The 25,585-nt window shown below is 42.0% G+C and overlaps 1 protein-coding gene across 9 annotated transcripts in view; it reads right to left on the bottom strand.

The window, feature by feature from the left end:
* The window catches only part of TBXAS1 (thromboxane A synthase 1), a 266,052-nt gene that overhangs the window by 151,291 nt on the left and 89,176 nt on the right, over positions 1-25,585 (bottom strand). For 7 of the 9 annotated variants that reach the window (XM_080558646.1, XM_080558644.1, XM_080558643.1 and 4 more), the window contains one exon: positions 2,118-2,170. The exons of 1 other annotated variant lie outside the window; for it this stretch is intronic. In XM_080558646.1, coding sequence (XP_080414772.1) covers positions 2,118-2,170 — 53 coding nt within the window. Of the gene's footprint in view, positions 1-585; positions 1,736-2,117; positions 2,171-25,585 lie in introns of those variants that run through there. One more of the 9 variants, XM_080558649.1, reaches the window with a different exon arrangement.

Genomic DNA, 25,585 nt, shown 5'->3' on the forward strand with positions numbered 1-25,585 from the left:
AAACCAATTCACACACAAAAGAAAACAGTTGTGATGGTATCATTCAGACTATTCAAGTGACCTTAGAAAGAAAAAAAAGGCTTCAGTTCCAAAGATTTGTATTCAACTCACTTCACCACTGTAGAAATAAAGATCATTGCTCTTTATGCTTATTGGAAAGCAGTTTTCAATCTGGAAAAAGCAAAATGCCACATCTTCTTCCAACTGCCAGATCCAATACTTCGCTGGGGCCGTGCACATAAACACACCTACCATTTACTGCCTATTTCAAAGAACCACAGAAAGAATCACACAGATGCACAGAGAAGGAATTTCTTTAATTGACAGGACCATGATAAACACCCCCGGACACATACACATATCTATTGAACACCAGCTCAACAAGTAAGGTTTGAAAATGTTTTCCTTCAACTACAAATCAAGCTTACCTCAAGCACAGCAATGTTTGAGCTTAGCTTTGTTTTCCTGGGAGATATCAAAAGCAGCATTTATTCTCTGCCAATATCCCAGATCCCTCACAAATCAAGTTTTCCAAGCACACAATAAATGGTATGCAGTTATGCCCAATCTGCTTACTCCTCCTACCTAGTGGATCGCATGGAAGCAGAGCTGTCCTGGCTGACCACTACCACCACCATCCATCTTTGCAGCCCATGTAGTATCCCAGAGGTTTCATCCCCTGTCAGCTATGGGTAGATGGGAGAAATGAAACTTTCTATCTATCCACTCACAGACTGAAATTACACACGTCTTTCTCCCATGCCATTGCCTCTGCCTGGCCAAGTGAACAGACAGATGACTAAATAGCAACTTGTCTCAAGTTCAGCTTAGAAAAAATAGGCATGATATTAATAAGGAGGGAAATATACTGAGCAATGAATGCCACTGTTCTTGCATTATTGTCATTTAAGGGCATCACACCAAAGGTCACGGAGATAATAAGCCTCAGTCCTTTTGCATTTGTTACACAACATACAAATTGCCACAGTGTTAATGAATATATTTCTCCATTCCTGGCCAGCCAAGACAATGTATTATTTCCTCTTAGACAAGTACCTAACCCTTGGAATTCATTATTTCCACTGCTTCTTGCAGCACTTTGTCCTTAGGGCTGAGCATAAATGCCACAAGAAGGCTGTGACTGGAGCATCAAATGTTTTGTGTGGCTGAGTCTGACTTCCTTTTGATAGAGCTTTTTTGGCTGGAAGAACATGCAAAGTGTTTTTGTAGTATTTTTGAACAAATACATACACACATTCATATATGCTCTTTTACAGAGTTTCTTAAAACTCCTGGAGAACACAGGAAAAAATTTTGATCTTGTCATTACTTTATGGATATTGCTTGATACTTACATATTGAAGTAATAATTATGCTAGAAACACCAACTCACCAAAACAATAGAAGTTACCGTGAAATAAGTGCATTTCCACTTAAAGCAATGACAACAGGAAAGTAGTTCTCAGAAAAGAAATAAAGATCACAGAAATGTGGAAGTGCTGGATGAAGAAATACACTTAAACCCTCTTTATCTGAATAACCTGCTAAGGGAGCACAGCTGAGATATAGAGAGATGAATGCTTCATTTCTAAACTGTACTTCATTGTATTTTAAGTTCAGTATTTTTGCGTAAAGATAGCCAGCAATAGCTGAACCAAATTCACACTATTTCATAAACTAGGTTTTTGTTTTTGTTTGTTTGTTTAAGACATTAAATTATTATTTCCACTCTTCACATAAATATAAAGAATACATTATGTTATAATTACATGTATATATGTTATAATATGTTATATGTATATGTGTTATAATATGTTATAATTATTTAATTATAAAGGGAATATTGATGCTGGTAGCTTTGTATTGTTCTGAGAAAAAATAAATTTTATGTGCATACTGGAAAGTCCAGCACCAAATGCTGAACTAAAATGAGCCAAGGATACTTTCTTCATGTGGTCAAAGAACCTCCACCTCTGTCACGCAGTCTGAAATATTGCACTCTGCATTTCAATGAGCATCTTATTGTCGTATATTCTCCTCTCCCACTGAACAAACTCAAACCAAAGCAAACAGCAAGACCCACAAAAGCAGAAAGCTGAAGGTACGACTAATCTTACCCACAAACAGGTCCATACTCCTTTATGAGTTTTGTATGGTTTTCCCAAAAGCCCTGGGTAAAAGAAAAACATCACAATATTTTAGAACAGTGCTTAACAGAAACCCAGAAACCCTGTTACACAGTATTGCTAACACTCACATCAAAGCTCTGAACCTCAACTAAGAGAGACACTGCATTAGCTGATAATCTCATCTCTCTCTTACTGTCCATCTCCGAAAGGAGAGTCTACAAATGATGACTGAAGGAAAAAGAAAATCTGGAAAGCCATTAATATGTTTTCAGAGCTTTGCAATCCGAAATATGTTACCATTTCACAATATTTTTGATTAATTTCATGATCAGAGTCCTGACTCATAATTTTATTCTGATACGTGTGTAGATGGAAAAACTGACATAGAAATTAATAACAGAATAAGTATGACTTATAACACACTAGAGAAATGGAGGGAATGTTGAAAAGGTTGTGGGTTGTTTTTTTTGTTGGTGGCGGTGGGGATTTTTTTTTTTGAATAATGTAACTAAAAACAAAACAACCCAGCAAAATTGGAGTTTAGCACAAGGCAGTCCCCTGGGAGATTCTGCAGAATAGTAAGCAGATGTATTTTAACAAACTTTTAGAATTTTCACTGTGTTTCATTTTCATAATTGATGAAAATTGGTATCCATTTATATAAACATGTCTGCCTCTGTACTAAATTGTTAGTGTCCTAAATGAATTTAAATTGATTAATCTGAAAGAAGGTGTGTAAAAATTATCCCCAAAAGTGAATATAAAGAAATCTGTTTTAACAAAACTGCAATACTTGAAAATCATCCTGCATTGTGTTTGTAACTTGTCTATGGAAAAATAACACATTTGACTGCATTAATCTGCATTTATATTAATTCAAGGAAGACTACTGTGCTCTATCTTCATTCTTTAGAGATAACTCAACTAACAAAACAGAATACTTAAGTCTCATATTCAAGCTTTCTTATTTTTAAGACATGCTGAAGAATATTAGCTAGAACAATACGAACTGTTATAAATACATAAACCACAGACATAAATAAACAAGACCGTGTAACCTGTTAATGCACTGAGAACATTTTACCACACTAAACAAACAAGCAAAAAATCTGGTAATCAAAGGTAGTTGCCTCACTTATCACCCTCGGGTGTTAACTTAGCACCCAAATAAGCAAACTATGTGCCACCACCTCCATTTCTCCTCTCATAGAGCCATTGGATTGTTTTTTATACTTAATATAGGTGGGGGATTTTGTTTGTTTGATTGTTGATTTTTGTTTATTTTACTTTTTAATCCTGGAATTGTATATGTTTATTTTATGGGACAAAATGTCTTCAGGTTAAGGTAAGATCTTTAGGTTTTTCTTAAGCAAAAAGATAAGACACTGTACGGCATGTTAGAAAACATACCAACACAAAGAATAAAATGAAGGAAGCGGTAATTTAGAGGATTGTTGGAAAAATTTCATGTTCCTACCTGAAAAATACCTTGGTACTAAGGTAAGCAGAAAAGCCTCCTCTGTTGTGACACAACAACTAAGTGGGACAAAGCCTTTGCAGTACGGCAGCTCCACACGGCTGACTCAAAGAGGCTTTTTTCAGCAGACACTGAAAGAGGGGCAGAGACAAGCACACGTCCATGCCAACCTGTGCTTTGCCACAGTGACGTTGCCCACAGCAGGGAAGCCGGGGTGATGCCGGGGCAGATTCTCCCCAGCACCATTCTGCCAGCAGCCACACAACACCAGATAAGGCGGGCCCGGCTCATGGGCCCACGCTGGCCACGTTGCTCAGGAGAGCATCCCCAGCCTACACGGACACACCAGGGCAGCACGTGAGGTAAAGCACGGTGGCGGCATGGCAGAACCAGGCCTGTGCTCAGCCCACTTTCTTCCTGACCTGGGCCTTCACAAGGGAGGGAGACCCCAAGCTGCAGCCTAAGCCCCCTGGCTAAGCTTCACCCTGGAGCATGAGGACACGTGCACGTATTGCCCTCGCTGCCTCTACCAGCTGCGCTCTGGCAAGCCGGCAGGCTACCACCATTTATTTACAAGAAGCCTGTGCTTTAAACAATTCAGTGAAGAAACCTTCCAGAAATCTGACTTCTTGGAAGCACTTCTGGCTCGCTACCGTGGCGTCAGGCAGAACACGTTTCAGACCAGGCCTGTTAACCAATAACTGCTCTTCCACCCCCAGGTCTCCTAAATGATTGCACTGAGTTAAAATTAACTTATTTCCCTGTTTTCCTCCCTCCACAAAGTGAGAAGTACAAACCTGCAGGATGGGGGGAGGAAGGGAGTTGAAAAGTAACCAGGAGAGACCACAAGAAAGCACCCTCGGGAGCAGCAGAAGCTCCTGTTCCCCACAGCCCTGGTCACTCCGATGTCCTGTGCTGCCGTGCCTGTCCCCACCAGCTGCCCTGGTGCCGCTGCTGTCTCGGCCCTGCTCTGAGGGCACGTATGGTGTGGTGAGCACCCAGCTGCACATCTCACCAGGTAAAACACCAGCACGTTGCGTGTGAGGGGCCCTGAGAGGTGGCGGTGGCCAGAGCATGGCCGTGCGCATCCCTGTCTGCAACAGAGCGGGACAAGGCCAGGGATGTGGTCTGGAGCTGCTGTTGAGAGGGAAAGAGAGGGTGGAGGAGAAAGGTGGAGGGGGAAGAAGAAAGTGCTGATGAAAAAAGCCTCATTACAGTTGATAAAAACTTCAGATTTTTTTAGAGTTTCCTTTAGTGTTTCTTTTTTATTCAGTTATAATATGCAAATATAAATCAAAATCAACAGCCTTATCTGAAGTCCCTGCAAGATTTTCAGCTGGCTGCCACAGGCATAACCTTTCAACTGCATAGAGATGGGGGCATACGAAGGCACTCACATTTCTCCTAGATAGCCATGGAGAAGGCCAGTCAACCAATGACCATCTCAAGTATGCAGTCAGGGGATATGCCACATCCACAAAGCCCTGACAGATTTGCAGCATCTTCCCTGAACACGGCTTCCAGTAGACAGGTACCTTGAAAACCTCCTCCTGTGAGTCATGTTTGAAGTACAGTGAGCCTCATAACTGCTACTGGCAACTTTTTTTTATTATTAATTTAATTTTTTTGAATACTAGCCAATGTTAATCTCCTCCAAGGGTTTACAATTGCAATTGTACTTAATACTTACAGGATAACTAAATATCTGACCAACACTAGCAACTGTTCTACATGAAAATGGAGGTAAGAGACCTCTCCTCAACTCCCAAAGACCACCCAGTGGGTGAGCACAATGATGAGGAAGCAAACTCAGAAATTGTGCCTGCTGGACATGTACCCGGCAGTTTAAATGGCCATAAGTCAGGAGCTACAATGATGCAATGTGGGAGTTAGGGAATGGAGAACAGGGAAAAATGGAAACAGATGTATTCTATTTTTTATTTTTTAAAGGAAAACAGAAAGAAACTGAAAAGCAAAACAATGCACTATATTATGAGATGACACCATGCACATCAGGAGGAACTATAGCACATTAAACACAGATTGGTAACAATGAAGTGTAAAAACACAGTAAGTAATGCTGTTCCAAGGCAGAAAAATCACTTGACCTTCTCTTCAGAAGCTGCAGAATATGAATTGTCATCATCAACAACAACTCAGAGAAGGGTTAGGGCAGGGCAGGGGGGAACGACTTGCTGTGTGTGGCTCCTACAGCGAGGTACCAGCCTGATGATAGTGCATTATCAAACAAGATAATGCAGGAGTACGAAAAGCTTTTTTCCCCTGAAGAAAGCATATTTTATAGCATCTGGTACACCATGGAAACAGCAGCTCAAGTGGGCTGACTGCTGCACACCCAGAAGGCTTCTTTGTTTACATGGCTGGCAGTTGCCTCCCTATAGGGAATTTGCATTCTCCCCTTCCTTTGAGCATGCATCACCGGCTGCATCTGTGGGCAGAACCACTCACAAGGCCAAATCCTGCTCTGAGGGATGCAGGTGCGACCCCTATGGAAGGAAAAAGGATTTGAGTCTGCATCAGAGAGAGCAAAATCTGGCCATTGCCAACCATCTATCTTGAGACACTAGGTATTGAAACTTCAGCTTGTGCAGCATGCAAATCAAAGGGCTTCAAAAAGGGACTGGGGGGGCTCAAGTACCCCCATCTCTTTTTTCAATAGATTCTGCCACTCCAAGATGGATCCTTCAGCAATACCCTCCTTATTGCATATTCACCTTGCTAGTGCCTCACAGTCTCAAAAATCTGCAGCAATGTCATCTTCCCTCCTTGCTGAAAATGGGTGTAGGCACTTAGCCAAAGTTTTCAGAAACATCTAGTAGCATTATGCATTTTAATTTTTGGGGTATCTAACACATAATCATCATAGAACTGATCGGGTTGGAAGGGACCCTAAAGATCATCTAATTTCAACCCTGCCATGAACAGAGATGCAACTCACCAGATCAGGTTGCCCAGGGCCCTATCCAACCTCGAACACCTCCAGGGATGGGGCATCCACAATCTCTCTTGGCAGCCCATTCCAGTGCCTCACCACCCCAAGTGAAGAATTTCCTCCTTTCCAAGTGGGGCCTCACAAGGGCAGAGTAGAGGGGGACAATCCCCTCCCTCCACCTGCTGGCCTGTTGATGCAGCCGGCCTGGGCTGCAAGCACGCACTGCTGGCTCATGTCGAGCTTTTCATCCAGCAGAACCCCCAAATCCTTCTGTGCAGGGCTGCTCTGATTGGGTTCTTCTCCCAGTCTGTACTCACATCTGGGATTGTCCCAACCCAGGTGCAGCACCTTGCACTGTGACTTGTTGAACCTCATTACATTCACAGGGGCACAATTCTCAAGCTTGTCCAGGTCCCTCTGCATGGCACCCCTTCCTTCTATCAACTGCACCACTCAGCTTGGTGTTGTCTGCAAACTTGCTGAGGGTGCACTTGATCCCACAGTCTACATCATTGATAAAGATATTAAACAGTGCCAGCACGGGGCTTATCAGACTTGTTTTCATTAGTTTCTCAATATCTACAAATCTCATGAGCTGAAAATAAGGACTTACGTGACTTTAAGCTTAAACTTAAGCTTAAGGTGACCCAAAGTTCATGAAGGATGCTTTGTAAAATTTCAGCTTGCTGCAGCTGGAAAATAATTTACATGAACTTAGCTAGAGTCTGCAAGGGTCACTAGATAAAATTGTTTCAAGGGGACTACATTGCTGGTATCCAGAAAATGCTCCCAATATAAGCTCAAAACATGGACTCTAGAAAAGTCACTTCCAGAATGCAGTGAGGGCTACTAAGCAGCAATGTGCATCTCAACCCTGACTTGAAAAGAGCACTGGGGCTGGGAGTAAGGCGGTATTTGCACACGTGAGCACCTCTTCGCTTGAGGATGCCAGTGGTAGTGTTACCTGATGTCAGTACCCACTCACAGGGATCCAGACTGGCAGCACCAACTCATTTCACCTAGGTTCCCCCAAGGCCACTTGCCAAAAAAGCCTGGATTCAAACCTGTGACTTAGAAGCCAAAGACGTCACATCCCAATTACTAGTCCCATATATGCTCCAACCCCCACCCTCACCTCCCTGTAGTCAGGAGTGATGTTCTGTTCCACTATGATATTAGCTGAATAGTTTGAGCACCCACACCTCCTGTCGAGAGAAAAAAAATCTATACAATTACTTATAGTACATAATGACAATGAATGACAACATTTATAGATGGGATTTTTACTATTCAATGGCCTTTGTGTGTCTTTTTTCCTCAGACCACTTGTAAGTGCTAACAGCCTAGTACCCTAATCAATATATAGATATATATTTTTCAAAATACAAGCTAACATTTAATTAGAGCAAACTGGTATCTGACTGCAGCCCACTTTGAAGGAATGATCCCTAGATTGTACATCATCTCCAATAATAATCCCAGTGAAAACACTAGGATGCCAGCAGATAAGGAGGAGAACAGCATGAACTTCTAACCAGCCTGATTTCAAGCCATGTACGTAGTTTGTTTCCTTTGATCATTGCCCTTAATAGCTGTCCTCTGTGTGTAATTTGGTTTAATTTATGTGTATGCCATTTCAGATTTTAAAAAACACATATAGCCCCTTCCAAATTTATTAAAAGCAGCCTTCCTACCCTTAATAGTTATTAAGAGAGGTTAGTGTTATGTAATTAAGTTAATCCTCATCTGTAAAGGCTAATTAACTGAACACTAATTGAATCTGCATATGAAAATTTGGACAATGTGTTCTCATTATATAATTTGTTTGGTATTTAGTTCAGGTAATTTTTTTAATTGTATATTTTCTTTTACCTTTTCAGGTCTTAAGGAAAAAAAAATCTAAGTTGACAGGTTCCTGTTTGTATGCTGTACTAGCTCTTGCCATCTTCAATGAACAGCTCTCATATCAGAGTCTGGAAAACCTGTTCAAGCTCCTTGGCCAGAGAGGCCAGGGGCCTCAACTCATCTTTTTGATGACTGAGTCATCTCAAAGGATCAGATGGCACAATACACTTCAGTCATGCCAATTCCCCACCCCACAGCCTGCACACATGGCCAGCTTGAAGCCATTGGGGCAGTTTTGGCAAGGCACTACCCTTTCACCCCCAAAGATCTCTCCCCAGTAAAGTCCCAAGGAGAAAACAGCCTCTTCCTGTTCTCTTCTGCCTGGGTGTGCCTGCATTACAAAGGATAGACATGTTTTGGACCCTTTTCAGCCCTTGCTTGAGACATTTACAGTTTAAAACAGTCAGGTTCCCAAGAGGGAATTAAGAAAAGCACATCATCCTTTCTGGTATTTGCTGTCTCTCCCCATTAACCAGGTTAATGGCTCACTCGAATAGGCTGGTAACCGAAGAGACAGCGGGAGAGAGGGGAAGCCAAGCAAGTAAATACACAATTGCAAGCTTGACCTCAATAGCATGCAAGATTTCTCAGTGCATGGAACACATGCAGTCCTCAAATTTTCTCACACGCACCGCTACATGCTTTAACATCTAAGTGGTAAGCCCCAGCACTGCCTAAGAGGCATGGCTGAGCAGAGCAGCTGCAGTTGGGTAACATTCCCTTGTGCACCACTTCTGGCCCACTGGTAACAACCTGGCATTCCTGCTTTGCAAGAAATACCTAATGGGAAGAGCGTCAGAGAGAGGAATGAGAAATGGGATATACCCTGTGTATCCTTCTTTGGGAAGATAACACATTTTCTAGGTAAGAGTACTTCGGAAGATGTACACAGATGTCGGTAATACATTCGATCTAGTGGCATACAGAGAAATTAGTATGGACTGGGATGAGGAAAAAAAAGTACAGGCATGAAAGTAAGAAATCCACATGTGTCTCAAGAGTCAGTCTTGGGACAAACTTTGCTCAATGTTTTGAGGACTTGAATTTGGCAAAGAAAGCAGAGAGACTTTAGCCAAGTGTGCTCATGATTCTGTGTTAAAAACATCTTCAGCAAGTAGAAAGATTGAGACTGTCATATCAGAAGAACTGGATGAGCTGAAGAACCTGAACAGCAGCAATGACTGAGTCTTTACTTCAAAGCAAGACTTCATGCCCTTAGAGGGACTACGTTAACTCTGACTTTCTGCAATAAGAGATTGTTTGAAAACGATGGAGAAGGAAACCCTTGGATAGACACATCAACCACAGGATAACAATGAACAACAAGTACAGTGAAAACTATAATCACAGTAAATCTGGGGTATGCTTTCTCTGGAATGCTGCATGCAAATCTGATGAGCCACATTCAAAAGGAATGAATTAAAAACAGAACAAGTCGAGAGAAGGGTTACAAGGATCCTCAGGGAACAGAAGGCCTGTCTTACAAGTAGTAATTAGGAGAGTTCATTTTAGCAAACCAAAGGTTCATTTTAGCAGACCAAAGGGAGGAGATATGCTTGCTGTCTATAAATGTACTGGAAGTAATCATCAGGGAAGGAAAATATCTATTTAATATAAAGGCCTACATTACTAAAAGATCAAATGAATATAAACTGGCCATAGATAAATGTTGCTAGCAATTAGGTGAAAGTTACAGACTATCAAAGCAGTAAGATTTTAGAACAGCCTCCCAGCCAGAATACTGGAGGCAGGAACCTCGAGGAGGGTTTTGATGCAGAGGACATGGCTGGATGGGAATACTTAGAAAAAAAGAGAGAAGGATCAATGACCTAGCCCATCTATTCTGGTCCTACACTCCTTAAGGTGTCATACAGCCACTTCCAGAATAAAAGAGACTTCTCTCTAGTGAAAATTTCATATATGCACAGTGCGATCACATTTCTAGTTGATTCACCTTAACTTTCCAAAGCATTCCCACGTAGATATGGCCTCAAACATTAATTTGGCCTGCTGCAGTAAGATTTTCACTTTCCTTTTGTCTTTCTACTTTCAATCTCATTTCACTTTACAAACTTCATTTCCACAACATCTCTGGGATGGTAAGTGCCCATCTGTCACAGGTGGGGAATTGGACGTACACGAGATTAAACAATTTGCCAAATGCCACACAAGAAGTCAATGGAAGAGCCAGAGATGAGTTGCAAGTTTCTCAGTCCTTCTTGATATCTTACAAAACCATTCCTTCTCTGCCACTGAAACACAGACAGTATATGAGATAGGAATATCAACAAATTTGATCTATTTCTGAACATTCAGACATATCACATGCCTGAGGCTTCAGAGAAAGGCAAGAGGAAAAAAAAAACAACACCACCAACAAATACACAGTTAACTCTAAAATGTTTTAAATAGAAGGTTTCTTCCTCATCCAACTGTTAGCTTAAGATTCAATTACTCTTATCATAATATGCATAGCTATAAATGTAATTAGTCATAAAATTACTCAGACCCCCCAAATTATTCCAGCTGCTGTACTTGACTCCCTGATTCTTGCAGTGATGAATTCTCCAGACTGATTACACTGGCAAAAGTCATATTTCCTTTTATCTATTTGGAAGTTGCCTGCCATTAGCTTAGACCTTTTTTATATCTGCTGTAGAGCTATAATTGCAACTTTACTATTTTTATTAAGACTATTGTCTAGATAACATATAAACCTGCTTGGCCCTTATTTTACTTAATAGCAAATGTCACAGAAGACACCTATGCAAGCTTCTGGGAACCTTTATCAAAAACAGAAAACATGTTATTATGAAGACACGTAAAAAGAGAAATACAATTTGTGCAATGTTTGTTCATGAAAGGCTCCATGAGGTCTTACAGACAAACTGCAATTTCTGATCCTGTGATAAATATACATTTATAAGAAGTCAAGAAATTGGAAAAAAAAAAAAAAAAAGAGAGAGAGAGAGAAAGGAATGATGGATCTTGTTTTTACTAGACTATGTAATTTCAACTAAATCTCTTCTAAGTTGCACTCAGTTTGGAAAGAAGACAATTCTCTCCTACACAATAAGATTTTCTCTCTTCTTGTATGTAATTCCACTGGATCACTAACTGTCTTTGTTGCCTTTCTTAATATTACTACATCCTCAAATTACAACAGGAAAACAGAGAATTACAGTGCTCTCTATAGGAGGGAATTCATTGTGCAATAGAAGACCATTGCAATGTGTATTTTCACTGTGTGCTCAATGGCTCTCAGATGGATTAGCGTAAGCATTCAGCACATCACTAATGGTGAATGAGTTTTATTACTTTTCTTTGCTGGCCTCCCTTAAGAGGAGCAAAACAGCAATTGCATGATCTAAACAAATGAGAAAAACTTCTTGTAGGACAGACAGGCAGACATGCTAGTTAAATCTAAGGAAAACAAACATTTTGGGAGTACTCTGACAATGCAGTACTGTTTTAGGGGGCATCAAGTTGGCATCTAGAGAAATGAAAGCTGACTTCTTTCCCAAGAAAGGGAGGCAGGGACTCTTTCCCTTCAGGTATTTTCTCTGCTACTGAAGAGTGTTCCTCTTCTCAGCTCCAGCAATAACAGATTCCTTTAGGTTATGAAAATGTCATTTTTCAGGATAAAAGGCATTAACCGATCCCATTGTGTAACAGTTTCTCTTTGGCACCACACAGTGCAAACAGACAAAAAAAGTACTAGAAAAGTTACACGTCCATACGCAAATCGTATTTCTTCATTTACAGAATTGGAGTCACAGTGCTTAAGCTCTTTTCTGATTCAAACTCTGGGCTATCTCGTATTGCCTTAACTCACTAGCACCCAAGCAGGTATTATTTAGACAGGTGGATTTCAAGAAAACCCTCAGCTTTAGGAAGCAACATTACTCATTCAATGGGTGATAATATCTCAGCCTCCTCAGAGACATTTCCCTTGCATAGGGCCAGGGGTCTCTACTGTGGTTTATGAATTGATTATAAAAATCAATATCACTTAATTATCTGTAACCATCAAGTCTGAAACTATAAAAAAAAATCTGAAAGAACTAAAGATTATCACAAACTCCATCCATGTTCCGCTCCCATATTTTGATCATATGTTGAGCCAACTCTAGCACACAAACCAGTGCCCAAATCAAAGCACTGCATGCAGAGTATTCCATAAAGGGAAGAGAGCTGGAAAGAGCATTACATGTGACACATTAATCATGCCACTTAATGCATTACTGGAGAATAGCGAGACTACTTCCGTATTTTAACATAGCTGGACAAGCCCAGCTTCCTCCTGCTGAATTCCCACCTTGTATGGATGCAGGCTCTCAAGCATGAAAGCAGAAAAATGTCCCTATAGATTGTAGTGCCCTCTGATGCAGAACCGAGCATGCTGCTATCTGTAGCATGGACAGACCCATTTTTGCTCCTATCTATCATATGGCACCTCTGGAAAAGCCACGAGGCTAAGGGCAGACAAATCAGCTTGACACACACAAACCCCAAGGTGAGCCCATACGTTCAGCAGGGCACAAGGGGGCATGTGGCTGCTGAGCTATGAGCATCTTTCACCCTAGCCATGTGAACAAACACTTTATGTGCTTCATCCTGCTCCCAGACACACAGCCGACCAGGTAGGACAGCCTTAGCCTAAACCACTACAGACAGAAACGTGTTGTGAGATCCTATGCAGAACGGAATAGTTTTATTCCTTCTGGAATAAGACAAGCTGCAGCCCCAAAAGCCACACCAAACCACACAGTTGACTCTTTGCCTAGCCTAAAATAATTATTTCAATAAAATCTCCTTGTTTTCCTGAGGTAAGTTACTTTTCACGTTCTGTTCTGAAGCCAACCACTGTTCGAGACCCAAGCCACCCAGGTGGTAGCTGGTGGGATCCAAGCACGGAGAACAGATGCACTGGAAAGACACGTTGGGCCTCCCTGGAACAAGGCAGACTGAAACACACAGTGCCAAGCCCAGCACAGGCTGGAGAGAGAATCAGGGAGAACAGCAAGAGCTGGGATAGCACAAGGAAACTAAACACGGGGCTTCAGTGGAGCAAGAATCTGGGACAGATCTCATGATCAGCAAGGCTAGAACCCAGAGTGAGCACACGGCACCACAGCAAAGGCTCAGTCATAGCTTCGACTGTAGCTTCGTCAATCTGTCCAGACCATATTTTTTTTTTTGAATGAATGAATGAATGATGCTACACACCTGCAAATAGCAGGTATTTTCCAGAGAACTGATGCATTTAGTTGCCCTGTCACAGCTGCTTTCATCTACACCCAGAAGAGAAGAGAGACACTTGGCACCCCCATTCAGCACAGTGGCTAAAGAATTGGATACTTTGGCACAAGGCATGAAGTTGAGAGCAACCACTGCTCTTCCCTCTCCCTGTGAGTTAGCTCTGTTCCTAGAGGACCGGGACACTGGCAGAAAGTAAGCACTGCCTGGGACAGGAGTCAACTCTTCCATTACACCCTCCCTGTAAAGCAACAACCTGGAGGGACTGTAGAGGAAAACAACGTGCAGGGAACAACAGCATAAGCAAGCTCCTGATGAAGACATCATCTCAAACTGAGAACCGTCTGCTCTTGCACTGTACTGCATTTCTTACGGATACAGTACCAAATTGCCATCCCTGACAGTGTTGAGGGTTTGGACATTCCTGGCTCCAAGGTGGTCCTATAATGCTCATTAGCAGTTCCAAGGTAAGGGCTTTCTCCTGCAGGTCCTCAAAGAAAAAGGGAGTACAGTCTGGTAAATGGTAAGAATCCAAATTAATTGATATTAGAAAGACAAATTCTGTTTGGAATTAAGAGCTGAAATAATACACTGTAGCATTAAGAAATTATGCTAAAAACTTAACCTAACATCACTGTTTGTCTCTGGTTTGTCCTCCAGAAAAAGGGCTGGAGGAGTCAATATCAGAGAATAAGGCATCTGCTTGTGCCCTGGGAAGTAAAGGGGCATCCTGCCACACCACTGAGGGAGGCAGGACACCCTACCAAAGCTATAAGGAAGCTCCTGCTGATAAGAGAAGTGGCAGCAGCTTGCTCTTTACTAGCCAAGCTCTAAACCCAGCCCTTGGACAAAACATCAGGAAATGCCAGCATGACCGGAAAGTGAATGGACTCCTGAATCACTGTAAGGCCCCCGAGGGCTTTCATAGGGACAGGACCATCTAGAGCTGCTTATACTCCAGGGATTAAGCTGGGTTTTTTTTGTTGTTTGTTTTGACCACTCTAAAAACTTGGCCTCTTCAAAAGTCTTGGGTCAATACCTCTTTTTAGTTTAGGAGCAAAATTATGGGGTCAATCTGGAAGTAAAAATAAAAATCAAGGCCCCGATGAAGAGTGTAAGTATCTATCCCACTAAATTTCAGGCTAAAACTGTTGTGCTCATACACATATATTAGAATTCCTATATGCTCATTAAGAACAGCCCCAGGTTAATTATATGACAATGCAGGATGCCAAAGAGAATCATATCCTCCAGAACACAGACAGCTATCTCTGCTCCTGCGGAACAGGTTATTTCTAGAGGATGACAGGTTAAATTCAATTAAAGAAACAGCTTTGAAACGCTGGCTTTAGAGCAGGGTTTTCCTCTCTCACCCAGATCTTTAACATAGTATCTGGACATTTAGCTTAGTTAGGTACCAAAACCTTTTCTGGGTGTAAAGAGAGAGGCAGGAGAAAGAATGTTAACGGCCTCTTTTTACAGTAGCCAGTTGTCGGAGGAGGTGGGGGGAAAACAAACCACACGGAAAACAATTGCCAATTAGTGGTCTTGACCATTTAAAAATGGGTCCCAAAATAGTCAGCTAAATTGTTTCACCCGGAGCAAAATTACCCATGGATACATATGCATGCACACAAAAACAGCATCTCTTGACGCAGTGCTGATGGTGACTGCAGTCAAGGAAGAAACATTATTACATTCCACATCGTGAAAAGACCACAATGCAGTAATTATTCTGAAAGGTTTTCACAAAGCACAATTATTAAGCTAACGTTATCCCATTATTGTTTGTTGCTATGGAGATAATATAATCAATATATTTTCTGGATTGATTTTTTTAATACTACTAGCACATTTCACAACATAGCAAGATTTAACTCAATGCATTAACTGATTTTAGTTTATGATTGGCAAAGTCTTGAGGCAATAGATTGCAATCCATCTCACGCCTATTATTCTATCAAGACACTTAATGTCAAAATCTCTGCTGCAAAGGCAAGTTTTCCTTGTTGAAAATGAGAAAAAGGATAACAAATTTCTCTGAAGAGAGGCAATCTTTTAAACATGAATTTAACACTTATTTGTATTTTTTCCGAAGCCAAACAAAAATAACCAGATTGACTAAGGAAGGAGTGGAAAAGCGAGTTGTGTTTGAACTCTCAACTTAAGATGCTTATTTATTCCAGTGGGGATGTTTTGAGCCATTATCCTCCTCTGTGTAATATAAACTGTTCCTGCAGCAACAAGAGGCTCTGAGAAGGCAGCCGTCGTTGAGGTGCCGAGCAAGAGCCCGCTGGATGCAAACGCAGCTTACAGCCTTGCCACAGCTTCTCTCTGCACAGTCTGGGAGGAGGCGACCACTAGCTGCTCCCATGGCCAACGTAGACAGCAGACACTTGGCTGTTGGTCTCAAGGGGTGGTAAAGCAAAACTGGTGTAGCCAGAGCCCTCATTTTCTTCACCCGCAGAACTGCCAGAATCTCTCTTTCAGGTCTGCCTCTGCAGATGAGCTTTTTGCAAATCAAGCAACTACTCCTGCATTTGGACAATGGTGAGACTGCAAGAACCTGAGTCTGTCAGACCTTTGGAAGGCAGTAATACAGTATGTTAAGAGGCTTCAGTTCTGACAAGGTTGTTTCAGCCAGTTACCTCTCATACAAATAGCTGAGCTCATCATTGTGCGAGGTCTCAAAGCCTTTTAACATATATTTCCCATAGTTGTCCACAGAAGGATTTTCACGGGTTTTTTTCTCCTCCCATACGACTGTGGGAATGGTAAATTCCCTTCCCCTCAGTTCCAGAGGTGAATATATTTTTGTCAGCATGGTTTATGCTCGAGCCAGAATTTACAAGTGCAGAGTACTAAATATGGGGTAATTAAATAAGAGGAGTTACAGCAGCACATGAAGGTAACAACACCTATTAACTTTTGAGAGTCATGCAGTTACACTTTTCGGTTCCTGTGTTGCTTTAGCTGGATTAGGCACCCGTATATGAACTTTGGCCACAGTGTGTACAACTGCTTGCATAAAGTTATTCATTACGGTAATTCCACCTTCTCCTTTCCCTAAAGGCATCAGATTGGGTGGTCTTGTCTGTCTACTTGAAGTGGGCTGTGGCCCAGTAATGTAACTTTTGGACTGAATGGAGGGAATCCATCAGGAATGATCATTCACAGATTAAATTTGTTGCCTGTGCAACACATCTGGCTCTTCTGGCCCAGGGGATAAGTAAAAGAGTTAGGAATTCACATTCACCTCCCACCCCCTACGAGATCGCTGTGCTGCCACTAACCCAAACAGAGGCAGGGATTGTTTATAAGCCACCTTTGCCCTCCCTGGTCTGCATGGCATAGATCATTCTCTTCCATCATGTTTCTGAATGACGCCGCTTTTATCAAAAACCCTCTGTCTGAACTGCTGCGTGGACATGTGCCACAATGTACAAGACAAGCACATGCGTATGGTTGCTTGCCTTTCCACCTTGTTTACTGTTATGCTACCTTACAAAGGATTTTTCTGCCAGACAGGGTTTAGAAAAGTAGGTACGATACTCATTCAGACAAGCTATTGTCACATGTGCAGCCTTAAAGGCACCATCTGCTAGTTCACTGGCACAGTAAAGCATTGCTTAGTACACATCATTGTTTCCAATATAAAGAAAAACTTCATTTGGTTCAAACCACTGACTACATGCTGTCCCCCACAATGAATTATCATGCAACTACACAGAAATTCAGCAAAAATAAAAACTAATTTAGCTGTGGTCAGTCAGGGGATATCAGTTTTGGTAACAAGAATTATAAAATTACATTCCCAAGCAACTAGTTTCAACAACAGATAGACAGCACCTCTGGTAAATTGGCTGCAGGCCTGGTTTTCATGCTCATTTGTATTGAGTAGAACCCACCAGTGAGACCCCCTTCACCTCAGTGCTGGAGGAGTAAGATACTTCTTAGCAAAATTAAAGCAGTTGGTGTCCTGCTGCAAGGATAGACACTAGACACACTTTGCTTGGCTACATTCTATAATTGCTATATATTATCTTCTAGTCAAAGATTTATTATTTATTTTAGCAATCCAAGTCCCAAAAAGTATCCATGAGAAAACTCACTATTACTCCACAACAGAAAGATCAAACTGCTGTTTGGCTGAGCCCATGCATAGTGGAGACCTGTGCAGCAGCGAGAGGCACCACAGAGGCATCCACCACAGGAGAATCCTGCCCCTGTGCAGCAGAGCTTCCCCTAGAGCTCAGCTTTGCCAGCCCAGCTGGCCTTGGCCATTATGTTGACCCAAGCTGCTCTAGGCAGGTACTGGGGTCCCACAGCCTCACCTTCCTCACTTCTCCACACACATAAACGCTGCTTTCACAAGAACGGAGAAAGCACAAAGACCACACTCATCTTCAGCCCTTCCACAGGTCACATCAGGATGCAAAAGGCTCTCACAGACCTCCTTCCCTGCTCCCACCACCACTAAACACAATTTAACCTACAGCGCTTTGCCCATAACTATGCAAAAAGGTGGATCTGAGCCGGGAGGCTGGAAGAGGAGCCAGCACAGCCGCGTCGCAGTCTCAGAGCTCCCTTTGCAGGCTCCGTAACAGTGCTGTGTTCAGGGAGACGGGAGCTGTTCAAATGTTTTGACAGAACATGCCGATTCCTCGGGAATGTTTTTATTCTAGTCAATGTGCCAATTCTGCACAGATTTCCAGTGGAAAGCAGGCAGACAGCCTGGGTCTGGGTCTTCCGAAATAAAATGATTTCACCCAGAAAGAAGAAAGTTACATTTTCAGACTATTTTTTTTACTTGATTTGTAATTGTTTTAGTCAGTTTGATCATTTTCAATTTTACCTGGGAACTCCATTTTCTAGCAGGCTCTAAAGACAGGCCAAAAGACACCAAAACACTGTAGAAAATTAAACTTGAGCAAAATACCTCAGAGGACTTTTGAGATGCAAGTTTAAGTAAACAGAGCACAGAGATAAACAACACGGAAACCCAAAAAGCCCACTAACCTTACACTAAATAAATGATGTCCTAATTAGGAGCTTCTTAGTCTGGTTCTGCAAGAACCCAAACACCTCCATGTTTGTATTTGCAGTTGTCTTTCAAAGGCTTTCTTTTTCCCTTTTGCCTTAGGGAGTTATTTATAGGGCTATTATAATTTGAGGTCTGGTCTTCTTGTGGCAGGTCCTCCATCCAGGAAATGAAATAGCATTAGAAAATGAAATCTCACATTTATGAGGTCTCTGAGATGGTTCCCTGGGGCATTGGGGGGAAAAAAAAAAGAGATAGTGAAAAATATAAACACAAATATAACTACAAGATACTTGCATGGTTCCTAATTCTATCTGTCATGAACTATATGAGACTCTTTATTAAAATAGAGACCCCCAGTATAAGGTCACCAACTGCATCTTTTTCCCCCCTCAAAGGTCTCCAATTCCCTTCTTGTGTGTGATAAAGAGCCTTTTCCACCACACTTTGTCTGCAAGGTGATCCTGTCCAAGACTGTCCTCAGATGTGCAGCACAAAGAAAGATAACTCAAATGCCACCCTTCCCCAGCTGCCTTGCCTCATGTTTTTCACAAAACATTATATGTTCTTGAGTATTAACCTATCAAAGCAGATTTGTTCATCACTTTGTAAGCTGTAACCCTTGTAAAATTCATGTATCAATCACCAATTTCTTGTTCATACCTCTATGTACATATTTCCTAGACTAACTACCCTGTAAAGCCACAAGGTGTTTTACCCCATCCAGGGCTTCCCACCTGATGTTTCAATATATAGACATAAAATCAAATAAAAGCCAAAACAATGAAGACTTTGGGAAGTCTGACTTTCCCAGAACTGGAAAAGGTCATCAGACACTTGGACAACACCTCTAGAATGTGACAAAAAATAATAAAGAGTAATTTGCATTTATTTTAATGTTTTGTTCCGCCACCCCACAACATTTATTATGGATATATTTGGGAGTATTTTAGAACGTATACCTAGGATTCAATGTCTTTTTCTCTTGCTTGTAATTTTCAGTCACAATTCTATTTCACCATTACAAGAAGAATGTCCGGTGAGCAGCTTGTTTTTTTTTTTTTCTTTTTTCTTTTTTTTTTCTCTGCCTGAATATTTAGAAGTGTCCCAATATAATTTTTCAAAGAAATTTTCACTTTTCCCTGTATATTATTAGAAGTCACCTAATAGTCATGAAATATTTAAGAATTACAAAATAGAATGATAATAGCAAAGGAAAAAAATGAAAAGTTAAAAAGTACAAGGACAACCCAAGACTATATCAGTCATTCCACTGCATGGCAAAGTGAAAACAGAAAGAAAAGCCAATAGCAAGTTGAGATACCTGGTTTTAAAGTACAGAGGTTTGTTTAGACTTCCTGTTGAAAAACTGCTTTTTTCTTCCTCAAACAAACCTGACTCAAGAGCAAATCTGGTTGATTCTGGTTTCACTTTATTGTCTGCACTTAGACAAGTGCTGAGGCCTCTGAGTATGTGGAGAGTTAGATTCCTTTTGAACTTTATAGCCCCCAGACAACATTGGCCGTTTCTTATATCTCCGCGTCTACCTAGGCAACTTTAATATCTGGATTAAACTTCATAAATATTTGTCAAAAAAAAAAAAAAAAGAGCACTCCAGAAGACAACATTTCACCTATTTCTGACAATATAACAAAAGCCCAAGCATGCAACAGCTGCTTTGCACCTGTACCACAGATACTGCTACTTAACTCCTCATGGCTCTGTCCCAGTGCCCATTCTGCAAACTTATGCTGTCCTTCCCAACACTGCATCCATTTGACTGAGGGCTGTGACTAAGACCTAATTTCAGAAACCGTTCCTCCTAGGGAAAGTTCAAATTCATCCCCAATTCCTTCTTGGGGAGGAGAGGAAAGGAAAGGTGAAGAACCCAGTGGGTTGTAAGTCTTACATTCAGGTAAAGCCAAAGCAGGTGGTGCCACCCAAAGTGCACTGTAGTCAGACAGAAGACAGTACACAAGGAATACTGGGGATTTAATGGTACGTGTTTGAACAGGCAGTTCTCCAGAGCCTTCTAACACTAACACTTATTTGAACATAAAACTGAGAACAGCTAGTTGCAGCAGACCAGACGTACAGCAGCTGTACCATCCTACTTCAGAAAAGGGCAGGAGAAGTATTTGTTTGCTACCCTTTCAGGATGACTTGATATGCAGAAGGCCAGCTTCTTATCTGAAGAGACGTGTCATGCTATAAACATTTCTAGTGGAGCTTTGGTTAGCAGCACTTGCAAGAAAACCCTAATGAAAATAAATTGTTATGTATTTACCCATATGCTGAGGAGCATATGGCTAATGCATTTAGACACTGCTAATGAAGTTAAGACTCAGCTAAATTTGTTGGCTCATGGATAACAACTATTCTCAACAACCAATCTGAGCTGGCTATAATTTTAGCATTACAACTGATACCTGGCCATCATTCTAAGTACTGATGTTGCTGTCACAGAAGAACTTTTTTCTGAACATGGATTTCTACACGTCACAATAGGAAGGTGAGCAGCATATGATACCACTAAACTCCAGATCTACATGTAATATGAACAAGTTACAGCTTCATCTAAAACAACAGAGATTGCTCTTACTAACTGCAGCACTGAGTCTATTGCTTTCTGTTTTAATTTCAAGGCATAGCAGATTTTGTATTTACTCCAAACCAATTCTCTCCAAGCCAGCACTGATGTAAATACAGACAAAACTGAATGGAAGACAATCAGATCTAAGAAATATTCCCCCCCCCCTTTTTTTTTTTAAGACCATGTGTAGAAGCCCATTAAATTTATCACAACAGCTGTAAGTCCTCTTGTTCAGTCACATCACTATGAAGCCATTCTTCAAGGTGAAGGTCCATATTTCTTGCAGGAATCTTAGTTCTTTTGTACGACCACAGAGTCCAAGGAAAATTCCAGTTTGAGCAGTTACACTGGGTTACACTATATGCTGCTACTATTATTATGGCATTATTTTCATTCCCTGCATTATCTGCATTATTATCTGCATTATTTTCATTCCCTGAACCCAACTATCGTGTAGGATGCCTGTTTTATGTTCTCTGGTGCTAGATTTCATGCCAGAGCTGGCTTTAACCTAGCAGTATGCACTTCTTAAAGAGTAGGCTACTGATAACACTCTGGAATTTGCTGTGATGAACTTGAAAATATAGTCTCCAAGAGGCACAATGCATTGCAAACTTCCCCTAAACCACTCCCAGCAGCAAGATGCCATTTTAATGATGCAGACCTCTACTTTGATGGATATTGGGTAGCCATTTCTCCATTGACACCAAAAAACAATTAAAGAGCAATGATTTTGGTCAAGGATGGAATGGAATGGAATGGAATGGAATAGCAGAGAAATGTCCATCAGTATGGTGATCTTGGGGACTCACCTTATTCAGACACCTTCATTTATAGGCCAAAGCTCAGGCTGGCATCGATTCACAGCTCTCTTTGGTCTGTGTCTATTGATGGACCGTTTAAATTTCCTCCTGCCTTCAAACTTACCAGTCTATTAGAGACAGCAGTGATATCAGTGTCCCCAGATCTACCACAGAAAGTCCCCAGAGAAGTCACTTAGGCATCGATCAGAGCGTTTCGTCATAACATGATAAATTAAAAAAAAAAAACATAAAAAAAACACCAAGATGTATGTACCAGAACACCATTTATGCCAGCCATTTTGTAGGCGGGTAAAAAGAGGCACAGGGTGAAACAAAAGAAGGGGATCTGCTTATTCAGAAAATAAGGAGTCTTTGTCCCAATCAAACTTGCCCCAAATCACTCTGGGAGTCTGGGGAAAGCTGGGAGCATGATTGCAAAGTCTCTGCTCTCACTTGCTATGCTGCTGTTGAAAACATCATTCCCTTTCCACTTAACAGGAAAGGCCTGTTAAAGCCTTCTCATAAAGCTAGCAATTGCCTCAGCTATTGCCTCCTTATCACAAGCAAGCATGAAGTATGCCAAAAGGAACTACCAAAACATGGCTTACAGAATACCAAAGACATGATGTTGCTCATGAATGAAATTTTCATCTCCTCTGAGAGGCAATAACTCTATGTCTCTACAGGAAGGGCCCATCCAGGCCTCTTCAGGATGGCGCAAAGAGCAGTAGGACGTGCTCTCGGCACAGGGCATACAGCAAGGAGCTGTTCCTTGGAATACAAAAGGGACAGTTCAGACTTCTTTCTCCTCTTATATTCCAAAAGAAACATTACATATTATTCCAAGACATATTATATTCCAAAAAAGCAAAACCATCTTTCATGACCACTGCTCTCGGGTCACCATTACCTACCAACAAAGCAGCAATGATTCACCCCTCTTTTTCTGTCACAAAAGACCTGCCTGTTGCTTTGTGCCCTACAATACCATCTCTAGCTTCCATAGAGGTTATTTAAAGAGAACCTGTTGACACCGCATTCAGGGATACCTTGTGAGCACAGCGATCAGAAATGTCAAGTGCAGGAGCACCAAGGACATTATGTCTGTACAGAAGGCTTTCTGAGGAACATGTGCTGCTCTCCCTGCTGAGGTCCCACAGGCTCAGGGAGTAGCTGAGATGTGCCCTAGCACAGCTCTGCCTGAGGCCCTTCTGGGAAACCAGCTGTCCCGCTCCCACTGAGGGGTGCTAATAGCATTTAGTCAAGCAGGAGTCAACTAATTGCCACCTCTCGATTTCCTGCTTTAGGCTCCCACAGCCAGGTACCGCACTGTCTTTGTCAGGGTATCCAACAGTGCTAACGTCTGATCAAAGGAGGTGGCACAGGGCATCGGCTGAGGCTAGGAAAACACACATATTTGAAAAGGAGAGAGACTGGCTTTACAGATACATGAAGATACACGCAAAAACACATTTAACCCCAGGTTTTCTGTCATGTTGCAGACTGCAGTGGCTAGATTCAGAGCCGCACCACGTGCGGGCATTTCATTTGACAGGAATACACAAATGGGCCTTCCAGTCAAGAAGAACTTTTCCAGGCCATGAGAGAAGACCTGAAGCACCCCGTGAGGCTTGTCAGGGCAGTCAGCAGCCCACAGTGGGTGCACCAGGCTGGTCCGTGGTGCCATGGTAGCTGTGTGGAACCAGAAAAGGCAACCAAGAGGCAAAGCACACACTCCCTACCCCACTCCTCTCATTTATCTGTGCAAAGCAACACAAAACCATATGCAGGCTTTCACTGTCAGTGTAAGCCATATTATTCTTGTAATTAAATCCAGGTCCACAGCCTTTCCCTGACCCTGACTATTTGCCTCCCCCCAGCCTTGTTTGGGTTTACGTGCTGTGTCATTAAATTCCAGTACAGTAAGTGCTGCAGCCTCCTTCCAAGCATTGAGATACTGCTTTCTAGGCTGCAAATTAGACGTGGGGTTAAATTTGTTCCTGCAAGGACCCAGCCTTTTATTTTTCTTTACTTCCCAGTCAAAGGATGCTTTTGGCAGATACGTAGTGGAAAAAGATGATATTTGCTCTCTGCTTCCTCCCTACACACACACACACCCTCCTTCTCCACTCCCACCCATCAGCCATAAAACAACACAGCCCAGCTAGATCCCAAATTGAAAGCAAGACAAAGCATCCACACATCCTCCACTTCCATTCAGCAGAAATGGGCCGCTCTAGGGTAGCCCAGGATCCACAAGTAGGCCAGGCAGAAATAAACAGAGTAAACAAAGAGTATCCTGTCCAAGCGGAGAGGGGCTAAAGAGAGTGATGTCATCCATTAAAATGCAAGGCAGGGATGCAAGCACGCAGCCAGTCAAAAGCATCGCTGGAGCTTCCTAGGAGCACTCAGAGGAGAGCAACACATGTTCACGCCAACACAGGGGCCCAAAGCGCATTACCCAGTTGCACACATGTTGCCCGCCTACCAAGCCCCAAACAAGGCAGCCGAGGCAGACCTACCACCACCCCAAAACAGCAGAGAGGCGAGCCCCAGGTTGCGGCAGGGCAGTGCTCTGCAGGAGGTTGAGCAGCGCAGGCAGGTATGGTACCAGGCGACCAGAGCCGCTCAAATGTCAGAGCCAGTGACATTTAAAAACAGCACAGCTGCCTTTTAAGAGAAGGATGGGAAACAGGGAGAAAAGCACAGCACAGCCATAGCAACAGGTCAAGGGTTTGCCACGGTTCTTTGGGAGGAAGGCTAACAGGGCATGGGCACTTTCTTGATTTTCAGAGCATTTGTCTCAAAATCATTAGTCTAGGAATTAATAGGATAGTTCTGCTTATTTTTTTTGTAGCCTGCCCCTCTCACTCATGCACCTGCATGGGCTTCAAAGTCAAAGCCCATGCTGTGTATAGCTTTGTGTCTCCTGTTATGCTGCTACAGAGACAAAAAAATAAAGTAAAATAATATCCACAGATTAGTAAGAAAAATGCAGTATGTGGAGAGATGGGGGAAACAGTCAGAAGTTCCTAGCACAATGCTAGTCTGTCTGCTGCAAGTCTGCTCATTTACCAGGAAAATTGAACATGCTGCTTATTTTTTTTGAACAGCCTAATCATATTTACTATTACATCAGACTTGCCCACCACAATTTGTTCTCATGCAATGAAGAATTTTTAATCTAATATCTTGGACTCTGATAATTTCCCAGCTGCAGAACTGTAATAATTTCATATCTTCTCATTTTTGAGATAAGCCGATTAACGTGGATACGTTTTAGTTTCAGGCTGCGATTATCTCTCTCTATTTTACTTGAGAGAAAAGGGGCAACTTACAGTAAAACAACCTTGTTTTCCCCAAGACAGCTCTTAAAGTCTACTTTTCTGTGATGGAGATAGGTCTTTCCTGTTGCATTTCCCTTA

Source organism: Anser brachyrhynchus, assembly GCF_964034855.1.
Source record: "Anser brachyrhynchus genome assembly, chromosome: 1".
In the NCBI taxonomy this organism is placed as follows: domain Eukaryota; kingdom Metazoa; phylum Chordata; class Aves; order Anseriformes; family Anatidae; genus Anser; species Anser brachyrhynchus.